General features: G+C 41.9%; 1 protein-coding gene across 1 annotated transcript; it reads right to left on the reverse strand.

The window, feature by feature from the left end:
• Positions 1-1,933: 1,933 nt before the first annotated feature.
• PPP2CB (protein phosphatase 2 catalytic subunit beta) lies at positions 1,934-8,831 on the reverse strand. Its single transcript, XM_044418899.1, has 4 exons — positions 8,528-8,831; positions 4,024-4,233; positions 3,689-3,862; positions 1,934-2,335 (listed from the first exon to the last, which is right to left on the reverse strand). Exons 1-4 carry the CDS (start codon positions 8,627-8,629, stop codon positions 2,141-2,143), a joined length of 681 nt encoding a protein of 226 aa, XP_044274834.1. The 5' UTR covers positions 8,630-8,831; the 3' UTR covers positions 1,934-2,140.
• Positions 8,832-10,974: the final 2,143 nt, after the last annotated feature.

The following is a 10,974-nucleotide window of genomic DNA, read 5'->3' on the forward strand; positions in this document are numbered from 1 at the left end:
TCTGCGGTGGCGCCCAATCTATGGAATGCGCTCCCCAGAGAGGTCCGCCTGGCGCCGCTGTTATTTGTTTTTCGGCGCCAGGTGAAGACCTTTTTATTTAAGTGTCATTTTAATTGTTAACAATATTTGCTTATTTATCTGGCCAGGGCGACTTCTTTTATATTGTTATTTATTTTATATTGTTAATTTTATATTGTTATTTTTGTATTTCATTGTATTTTATTTTGTGTTGTGAGCCGCCCCGAGGCTTCAGCAAGGGGCAGCATAGAAATGTTTTAATTAATTAATTAATTAATAAAAATCACTGTTTAAACTCTGCTACTAACAATTACCAATCCAATACCAAAGCTAATAAAAGAAACAGTACCAAAACCAGTAAAACGGATCAGCATCATGATGATCAGTTTATAAAACCAAAAAAAATCTGTACAAACAAGTACATGTCCAGAAAGCCTTTAAAACATATCTTGTCTACCCCCCAAAACAGCAGGCACATGTTCCAGAGGGCGTGGCTGCTTTTGAGAACTTATCTGGCAGCAGTCTATCCATCACAAAACAAGTCCTCTTAGGAAGATCTTAAAAGTCTACCAGGTGTACACAGAAGAAGTTCGTTTGCTAGCTATCCTGGCCCCATATAGTTTCTACTTTGCATGTCAACAACTTGAACATGGCTCTGTAGCTAACTCCAAAAAACCACAAGGCCAACCCTAAATAGAACGTGGCGCAATCACTGAGTTGTGAGGTTACCAGCACTACAGTGGCTATTTTGGTACAGGCATAATTGCTGCACTGATGCAAGTTGGCAATGGCTCTCCAAGTTCCTTGAGGTCATCTGGGCTTCCAGTAATGAAGATGAACCCAGGTACACTTCAGATGCGGTGCAACCCCATTCAAAATAGGCAAGCAGCTTCATTCCAAGACAGGGGAGCCACCCATACACTGTCTATCCTATAGGATTTAATTTCAGTTTACTGGTCCACAGCTAATCTAAGCACATCAAAGGACCAATTCAGAGTCAGCACAGCTTCTCCTGACTCAGGCTTTACGGAGAAAAGAATGCCAGATGTGAGTGTCATCAGCATTCTAGGGTCAGAGTCACAGACTAGTCTTTCAAGCAGAAACTTCACATGCATTCCTATTCTGGACAATTAGGGAAGACTTCTGCAACTCACCAAAACGGCAACCCACTTTATTAACTGATTACTATAAACATAGTAAACAGATGTTTAAGTCTGTGCACTGATCTGCAATAACATTTCAAAGTCAGCTCACAGGAACAAACTACATTTTAAAGCAGAAATGGACAGTAGGTAGCCCACTGTACCCTTGCATGCAGCCCCCCCAAACTGCTAAAATATGGCAGTGCAAGCAACATGAAAACCTGTGGCTTGCTGCCAAAATTTGGTGTAAAGCCCCCATGGGGATTTAAAGGGTCAAATTTAGCTTGTTTTCAAACTAAAAGTAGCCCTTTTGAGTTTCTGTAGAGATTTACTGCAAAATCCATTTGCTGTTGCAGGTGGTGCAGTGGCAGGAATAGGGCCCAGAGAAGGGTTCCAGGGGCTGTAGATGCCCCCCCCATCTGACTCTGTCCACCCAGTTCTAAAGCACTTAAGGCACAGTCCTACCACCCCTGCCCTTGATGTGCATAAGCTGATGAACTCAGAAGCTTACATGCATCCAAAGGCTGGAGTAAAGTGTAGCGATAACTATCTGTCGCAACATGCTCTGTGTATTTGATCGAGACAGATGTTTTCAGCCAACTATATAAAGCTGGCAGATAGTTATTGTTAACTATCTGGGGAAGGAAGGAAGCTGAGACATCACTAGAAATTGGTGTATGGAGGAGGCCCTAACTGCCTTCCCACTCTGAGGCACATTTGCAAGCTCAGAGGCAGCCAGCATGGACCTTTCCACACCAGCTGCAATGGAGGTAGAGCAAGGGATGCACCCAGCACCTAGTAAAGTTGCGGTGAGTCAGTAAGCAACCCTACTCCTACTGCCCAGGGAGAGCCAAGGACCAGGATCTACCTCATCCAAAGCCCAGCTGAACTTATGCTGGAAGGGAGGAAGCGGTGGTTTTACTTCCCCCACCCCTCTTTTCCAGCAATGTCATGCTCTTTCTGAATTCCCTCCCATTCATTTAATGCTTTGCTTCAATTTTAAGAAACATGATATAGTGCCTTCTAGCTTTTGATAAAAGCCCAACAATATCTCTGCAAAATGGGAACAAAGTGTCACTGGTTACCTCATGTGGAACTTCTTGCAGACGATCAAGAGCTCTGATATGATCCAGTGTATCTATAGATGGAGAAAGACCTCCATGGAGACAGAATATCTAAGCAAAGAAGAAAGGCATAAAGGAACCATGTGCATTGAGAAGACCTCTATGAAGAACAAATCAATCTTAACTTATTTTTTGATGTCTAGAATCAAATTGCTATGCAACTACTTCACATGATTTTGATAAGCGATACCTGGCTATCATGTCATGATCTATACCTGGGCTGTTTAACCCAAGAATGGCTCAATGTGGAAACTCTGTGCTGCTTACGGGTTAAACAACCCAGAGTCAACCCAACAAAACATGGTTTATTAATCATAGGTTGTTCATCTGAACATTCAATTGCCTCCTTGTGGTTGCTGAGGTGCATTCTCTGAGGTTTGCTGAGGTTCTTTCTCTTATTATTATTACCATGGTCTAGCATTATACCTGAACACAGCTTGTGTGTTAATACCCACAGTAAAACCTAATCAAATTTCACCAAGTTTAGCGGCATGGGGAAAATGGGAAAAAGTGGAGAAATATCTGAGCCGACAGACTATGATGCAAAAGAAGAAACGATTTCCCCCATTCCTTTCAACAATAATTGGTTTAACTGGATTTCAACAAATCCCTTCTACTCTCACATTCTGGTGCCCTCCGTATAGTTTGGAGTATAAAACTACGGGATTTGTGGCTCAACAACAAGAAGAAAACAGGGTAGGGAGCAAACAGAAGCCAAAATTCTAAGACTCTGTTATTGTTTCCTTGCTTTAGTCAAGGGGCATTTCAATAAATAAAACTGCTGTTACATATTCACTTTTCTGCCTGATTCCCATTCAATATAATTTAGGAGCACTAAAAGTAGCCATCTTTCCCAGAATGAAAATCATACATGGGGTGACTTTTAATGAACCCATCCACCAAATCTGAAAGGAAGTAGGGGCGTGTGTGTTTTACACACTTAACAATTTAAATTCAGGACGTAAAAATTAAGTCCTAGTATAGGACAATTCTATGACCACCAATCAAGGAAATCCACAGATGAGATGCAAAGCACTGTCTAAGTGCACTGGCCCTTCACACAAATGCATTAGTCTTGGGGAGGGTTTCCAGCAGCAGCAGCCAGGAATATGGTATCAGGGTCTAGCATTCAACCTTCACTTAATATTACTGTTTTATTCATTTTTTAAAGTCCATTATATGTAAAAGCAGCCTTTTTTCTTGCGAGGAACTCAAGGCAGCTTACATAATCCTCCCCTCCATTTTATCTTCACAACATTCCTGTGAGGTTGGTTAGGCTGAGTCAGAGACTTGCCTAAGTGAGCTACATGGCCAAATGGAGAGTAGAATTTGGGTCAAAGCAGTATGCCACACTGGCTCTCATATTACTTGATGATCTATATAAGTGAAGCAACAGTATCTTACCTGCCCATCTACTAGAGCTGTAAGTGGAAGATAATCAAACAGATCTGTAAAATACTTCCATACATTGGCATTTCCATATTTCCGTAGACATTCATCATAGAAGCCATATACTTGTGTGATTTGTCTGCTTTCATGGTTGCCTCGTAAAATTGTGATGCGCTCAGGGTAGCGCACCTAGCCATAGACAATAAAAAAAAATTGTATGTAACAATTCATCAACTAGCAATACCAATTACAGGCTAAGCAATATGTAGCATGTGGCATTGCAAATAATGTATACTAAACAATATAATGGAAGATACAGCTTCCCCCAGGTTTGTACCCATACAACTTACTTTTAATGCCACAAGAAGAGTCACAGTTTCTACAGAGTAGTAGCCCCTGTCAACATAGTCTCCCATGAAGAGATAGTTTGTGTCTGGTGATTTCCCACCAATTCTAAAGAGCTCCATAAGGTCATGGAATTGACCATGGACATCCCCACAAACTGTAACAGGACAGCGTACTTCTTGAACATTTGATTCTTTTGTAAGTATTTCTTTAGCCTAAAAAAGGAAAAAATGAGGTGATTAGATAGGAAGCTAAACTGCATGAATTATTTTTACAGCTAAATTACACAGAGTTCAAGAAAAACTCCTGCAACAGAAACAACACGGTGATCCAGTTGATTGTTACACCCTCAGTACTGTAACATGCAATCAAATGTCTGTTCAGCTAGCTAAGAGTAATTAGGTTGCCTCTCAGCAAAGGAACACTCGCTTTCTTGTCTATAAATGGAAATGATGACAAGCTATGACAAGGTCCCCAACATTTTGGATCCATGAGCACATCTGAGAATTTTACAAACTGCTGTGGACATCATCACAAAGCACCTAACCAGTGGATCAAGACTTTGGCATCTACCTGCCACACCTATGGATCTTATTCAACAAACACTTTTGTTTTGTGTCTCTTGGACACTATAACATCTTTTTTTAAAAAAGAATTGCCTAACTTAGCTAACTGCTGACAGTGCAATAGTGCTAGTGATTCTGCTAAATATATAACCTTGCAGGGTCCTCCGGTTGCCACTTTTTGAGTAGAGGTTATCACACAGATGAATTTTGTCCTGCAACAGACTTTAATATCTGGCGATATACAGGCTCTTTTAAATTATCTTCTTCCTCAAAATTAACACATGGTAAGTGTGAAAAAATTATCTGCTCCTATTTGACAGTTAAAACACTGATACTACAACACAGGAAATATAAACACTCCTCTGCTGTAAGACTGGGGAGTTTTGAGTATTTGAAAGTGGCATATGGGTGGCAACTTCAAATGGCTACTTAAATTTGAAAAAGCTAAACAAAAGATCAGGTGCTTATGGGTGCAGTGTTGGGGAACATAAAATTGTGACAATGAAAAACAAGTTATTTTAAATGCATTTAGGGAAACTTAAGGGGTAAGTGAATTTTTGAAGTGGCCCTTAATTGGGAGCAGTGGTTCTAAGATACTTTTGAAATACTTTTCCAACATGCCCGTTTGGTAGCACTGAAATGCTTAAAACACTATCAAACTCCTCATGCGGCACTCCTATACCATGCAGGTCCTTTATTTCAGTCACAGCCTTGTCTTCACACATAGGGCTGGATGCAGCAACCAGTATCACAGCAAGCAGAAGAAGTGCACTTCTGCTATAAGCCTTGCCCCTAGCTCTATGTCACACCAACTTGGAGGTTGCCCCAGCAGGCTTTGCTGCTGCTGTTAATCAACATCACCTTCCACTCAGATCACAGTAGTGCACATTCAACTGAAGTTCACGTAATGTATTTCAGGCATATTTAGTATGCATCAGTAATAGTTTCACCACTTCCAACATTCTAGGAACTAATAAAGAATATGCAAAGCACCTGACTGAATATGATAGAATTAAAGCATATACTAACCACCCACTGTTCATACACATATAAATCAGGAAAAAGCTTTCTAGCGTGGGTACTTTATATTAAACCCCAATCCCAAAAGCTGCTATGAAGGCAAGTAAGTGGCCCCACCTTGCATCCTAAGCCTACCAAGGAAATCAGCATCAATATACATTAACTATCACACATTGATGATATGTGGACAAAACCACTGCTCGACCGAGAGCTTCAGAAAGGGGGCTGAAAAAGGGGACTCAGCAAGGAACAACTTCTCTGTACAATAAGCTTATCACTGGCACAAATCTACAGTCCAAAAATGCAGCATTGTTTTAACAGGCCGCAGCACTGATGTTGTCATGCTGTAGCTGTATATTGAGACATTTTTATTCATTTTGCAAAACACCTAAAGTCCCCCTTCTCCAACAAACAAACAAACAAACAAACAAACATAAAAAATAGAAGGTCCAACCTGATGATATCAAGATAACTCAAGCTTTCAAGTAAGAAAGAAGTAAACCTGCATAATTTCAAGATCTATACAAATCATACCAACAAATACTGGTTTAGAGAATTTTTCATTATTTCTCTTAGAGAAAGGCAGAGTTCTTAGAACAAATGTAAAAAGAATCAAGTAGCAACTACCAAGATCCACATTTTTCTGGACTTAAGTGGCAGATGTGCTATCATCAAGGTAGGTCCAATTAACTTGCTTTGTTACTCTGAGTCTGTGACACTAATCACAAAGCACGCATGAATGTGGGCAAAAGTATGCTTGATTTGTCAATTTAGGGGTTTAATCCCAGGCACCGAAAATACACTGGAAAAGATCACCATGCAGATCAATGTGTCTGGGAGTGAGTTGCATCAGTACAGGAGTATTTTTTATTGAAACCAGTCAATATTGATAACACTTCATGCAAGCTTCTCAGTTATGAGAACTTTTACTGAAGCCACATCCTTCAGCAAGGGTGAACTCTCAAACCTTGCATCTTCTATGTAGATTGTATAAGACTGAAAAGAGAAACTGAGATAAATTCTGCAGGCTTACAGCAACATCCTAAGCAGGTTATTCAAAAGTAAAACCCACTGACTGAGCTCCTACTAATGCTTATTCCCTAGTAATGTTATTTAGGCTGACACATAATCAGATTTAAGCAACTCTAGGAGATGTCATTTCCAAACAACTGCACAGAAGCTGGAACAGAAAACATCATGCCTGAGAAGTATGAATGAAATGCTAAATTACAGGAATAAAACATATTTACATATTGCCACCCTTGTTTGGTATAGCTATGAGATCAGAATCTTCCACTTTCTCTTAAGTTAGCCAGAGTTGCCTGTTGTGTCCGAATTTTGTTATATTCTTAACTTATAATATTCTGACAAGCCAGGACCATAAACCATAATTTGATCCTGGTTTATATGAACAACCCATAATTTAAACTGGCATTCTCCCAAGTTTGGGCATAACAAGCAAGCGGAAACTTTTGATTTTCTCATGGCTGTGCCTGTCAAAGGGAAGGGGAAGCATGCAAGTCAAGGAAATGTCAGGCTTATACAAGAAACTAGATCCCTAAAGTGTTCTGTATAGCCTGAAAGCTTATAACATGCACTGTGATTACTAAATGATAACAGTGATTTAATTTACAATCCCTATAAAATACTATTACATTTAGTGGAGTTCACTTCTGGGTAAATATGTTTAAGTTTGCACTGTGTATCATTCTTATGTCTACCTTAACAGGAGAAAGGGTATCTCATAAATTGGTCAGCTGAACAACATAATATCAAATGCACAACCACATTCAGCTGCATTTACAGGGATGAGAGTGGAGCAATACTGCCATCTGTCCAATGTTTTAGTTGCCCACAGTTTAAATAATCTGCCTCTAAGCAAAATAATAAATGTATGGATTTTTTTCCATTTAGCATTACTGTCCATACTTTTCTAAATGCAAAACCTCTGTGAAAGATCAATTTTCAATCAACCTAGCCTTCCTTTCCACTGTATACACTTGATAGAAGAGAAGGGAGTGGGGGAGATATATGGCAAGGAAAAAGCAACAGCAAATATGCTTCCCAAAATCTAATTAAGGGATTTCATAACTGCTTCCAAGTCCATGTTGAAGTTATGTGACTGGATTTTAATTTTAAGTTGTGATAAAATCACAACTAGTTACACAATTTCAACAAGCCACATCATCCTACCTCATTTTGTGGGACCTTTTTATAAATTAGCAGTTAAAAGGAAAGCATTTGGTAGGGTGAGGTGGCATACTCAGATGCAGTGGCTGCCACCAACTCCCTTCTCCGTCCCCCTCTTCTCTCCCACCTCTGTCCAGTCTCATCCTTCATGACATCCATCTCTCAATCCATACAAATCAACTAAAACACATTTAGTTGAGGATTTTGCTTGTCTTTATCGGGAACCCCAGTGGATATCACTCAGTTCCTAGTGACAAGGGACATAACTGCTCCAAGAACACTGAGAATGGGGGGGGGGGGAGTTCTCAAGAAGATGTGAGCCACAGAGCAATGAACGTGCTTTTTAAGTAATTAAAATCCTGGGTTAAAATACGATGGTAAATCCTCCCTCCCGTTTGAGAAAATAATGCTTCGTTACCTCTGCTTTTAGTTATATGTTATGCGCCGATTCTTTCTTGTCGCGTTTATAGACCAATAAAAGGTTATCTTCATGCAAAATTCCCTCCACCCTCAGCGTTCTTAGAACTGTAACCTTGGCACCCGAGGCCTGGTTTAAAATCCAAATGAGTTCCTGGCAAAGGAAGAGGCCAAAACGCCTCGCTCAGTAATCCTCAGGCCCTCCGCCGCCCCAGCTCCCTTATGTCCATACATCTACGGCCACCCCGCGCGAGGACCCGGCGCCTACTTGAGCGCGGGGCCGCTTACAGCTGTTTACCCAAGGGACGCTACACACCTTCTCGCAGAGGCTCCGCACTTGGCTTTCGCTCAGCTGCTTGCACTCGTTGAGCTGCTCGATCCATTGGTCCAGCTCCTTCGTGAAGCTCTTGTCCTCCATGCCGGCCCGCCGCCCGCTTAATTTTGAGGGAAGGGAATGCTGGGCGGCGCGGCCAGGGCGGCGTGCTTCGGGGCGGCGCGGGGAAAAGAACGAGGAGGCTGCCGCCTAGGGGGCAGGGAGAGGGCGCGGAGGCCCGGGCCGACGACCAGCAGCCCAACGGCCCGCCTAGATCGCGCGCGAGAAGCGCAGGCCCCACTCGCTCCCTCCCGCCCGCTCCCTCCGGCACCGTGGAATGGCGGCGCTCGCCGCGCTGCGCACTTTCCGCTCGTCCTCACGTCACTTCCGGCACGGAGAGCCGGCAGCGTCCCCTGCTGCGCGGAGGGCAGACTTCGTACGCAATCGCCTTGGCGAGGTCTCCAGTTGCCTACGGCAGGGAGAAGTCTTGCCGGCCGTCTTCACAAATTTGTTGCTGGGCAATAACCTTCCGCGACCAGGTTTTCCCTTGAGGGCGAGCCGGTCGTAAGGCTCACTAAATCCGCTTATGTCACCAGTACATCTCCATGAGCATGCACACGATTACAATTTATGAGGAGGCAAGGCTCCTAAAATATATGCATGAAGTCACGGTATAAACAGGGGCGTTGCGAGGTTATTGAGGCTGCAATTCTATGCATATTTTAACAGAAAAAGGACCCACAACTCCTATCAAGATCTGGAACAAATTTGCCTAATTCTTTAATACTCCATTTCTTTTCACAAAATATTAAGAACAATGTTATATCAGGATCCACTTCAATTTCTAAGTTCAATATCTTACTAATCTTAAAAATAATTATCCAAAATTTCTTAATATTTTCGCATTCCCACCAAATAGGTACCTGGAAATAGGTACCCATATTTCATTCACATCCCCAATATAAATTAGAATATTTATTATCCATACAAAATAATTTAACTACAAGCTTTCCTAACACTCCCCTTGCAACAGCCCCATACTAAGCTTTGTTCATGCCCCTCTTTATCATTAAGCTCCCATATTTCTTTCAGTTCTTTCTCTATTTTATCTATTATATGCTTATGTTGTAAAATATTTAAATTTAAAATTAAATGTGATTACGTACTGAATTAAATGTCAGTTCATAATCACATTTAATTTTAAAATCAGTATTTATTACTGCATGATCTGTACTTTTTATTAGGCCAATATCTGAGTTACATTCTCTAGAAAAAAGATCATTTGATACAAATATACTGGGGGTGCCCAAATGTATACACATTTTAAGAGATGTTATCTATGTATTACTTTTTGAAGTTGAATTATGGTAGCAATATGTGGTATGACGTTCGCTCACAAGATGGCATTAATCCAATGAACTCTAACATCTCCATGTGACAGGCAGGGCAGTCAAAGAAAATGGTGGAAGCATGGTTGTCCTTCAAGGAGTGCAAGACCATTTTGAAGTGGCAAAGTGGTGCTCTCCCTGCCCTTTACCCTCCCTCTTTAAACTTTCATTGCATGCAAGTTCCTGTAAGTGGAGATGTAAGAGTAAATACAATGCACAGGTTGCAGGGAGAAGAAAACATTGACTGTGGAAAATATGGTGGCACTCTTACAATGTAAATGGCTGCTGATGTTATGCCACACCTTGTGTTGATCTGATAAGTAAGTAAGGGCTAAGGTCTCACCATACCTACAAGCCCACTTAGGTTGGAGGGAAGAAGCAGAAAATGCAATCAGGGCACATGCTTACAAAAAGGATCCAAAATGTTTTGCATGCTGAACATTTCTAGAGGCTCCCCCACTGAAGGCTCCTCCAAGTGGCTTCCAAGCTTACTGGCGAGGGTGCTGCTTCAGGCAAAAGCGTTCTTTCATCCTCAACAAGCGCTGCTCGCTCTTTTGCCTTGCTTACTTTTGCCTCTCCTTCCTCACCCAGTCCAGCTCATGCATCTTCTCATGCATCTGTGATTGCAGGAGCCTGTCAGAAGCCCCTTGAGTTGAGAAAGAACAAATGCTCTCTTAGCAGGGAAGCTTATGGGATTCCCTTTCCCACATCTTCCTCCAGTCAAGTTCCCCCGGCTGCCATTTTGCATCTCATGATTGAGGCTTGGCTGGCAGGCAGTGATGTGTATGTGCACCATGCATACAATTGGAAGCTAACTTAGTGGCATATCCTCTGCTCCAGGTGGGAGGCTGCCCTGTCATCGGCTCTTTCTCTCTACCTGCCCTGCGGCCCTGCAATTTTTAAAGTACCAGCATGTGTAGCAACCTTTGCTGGTGTAAAGCAGCATTCCAGCTGTTCTAAATGTAGCAGCACTTTCGCAAGAGCAGCAGTCTGGGGATGCTTATAGGCCAGTCTCTAGTCACTTAAGACCCAAGTGGCTCCGGGGGCACAAAATATACTTTG

The sequence above is a fragment of the Varanus komodoensis genome, unplaced genomic scaffold (assembly GCF_004798865.1).
Source record: "Varanus komodoensis strain SLA01 unplaced genomic scaffold, ASM479886v1 scaffold94, whole genome shotgun sequence".
NCBI classification, from domain to species: domain Eukaryota; kingdom Metazoa; phylum Chordata; class Lepidosauria; order Squamata; family Varanidae; genus Varanus; species Varanus komodoensis.

What these genes read in the sequence shown, in the direction of transcription:
- PPP2CB (XM_044418899.1), bottom strand. Translation starts at nt 8,629, where the DNA reads ATGGAGGACAAGAGCTTCACGAAGGAGCTGGACCAATGGATCGAGCAG. An exon ending in TGCGGAGCCTCTGCGAGAAG is followed by an intron (nt 4,234 to 8,527) that starts GTGTGTAGCGTC and finishes TTCCTTTTTTAG; the next exon opens with GCTAAAGAAATACTTACAAA. An exon ending in CAGCTCTAGTAGATGGGCAG is followed by an intron (nt 2,336 to 3,688) that starts GTAAGATACTGT and finishes TTCTTTGCTTAG; the next exon opens with ATATTCTGTCTCCATGGAGG.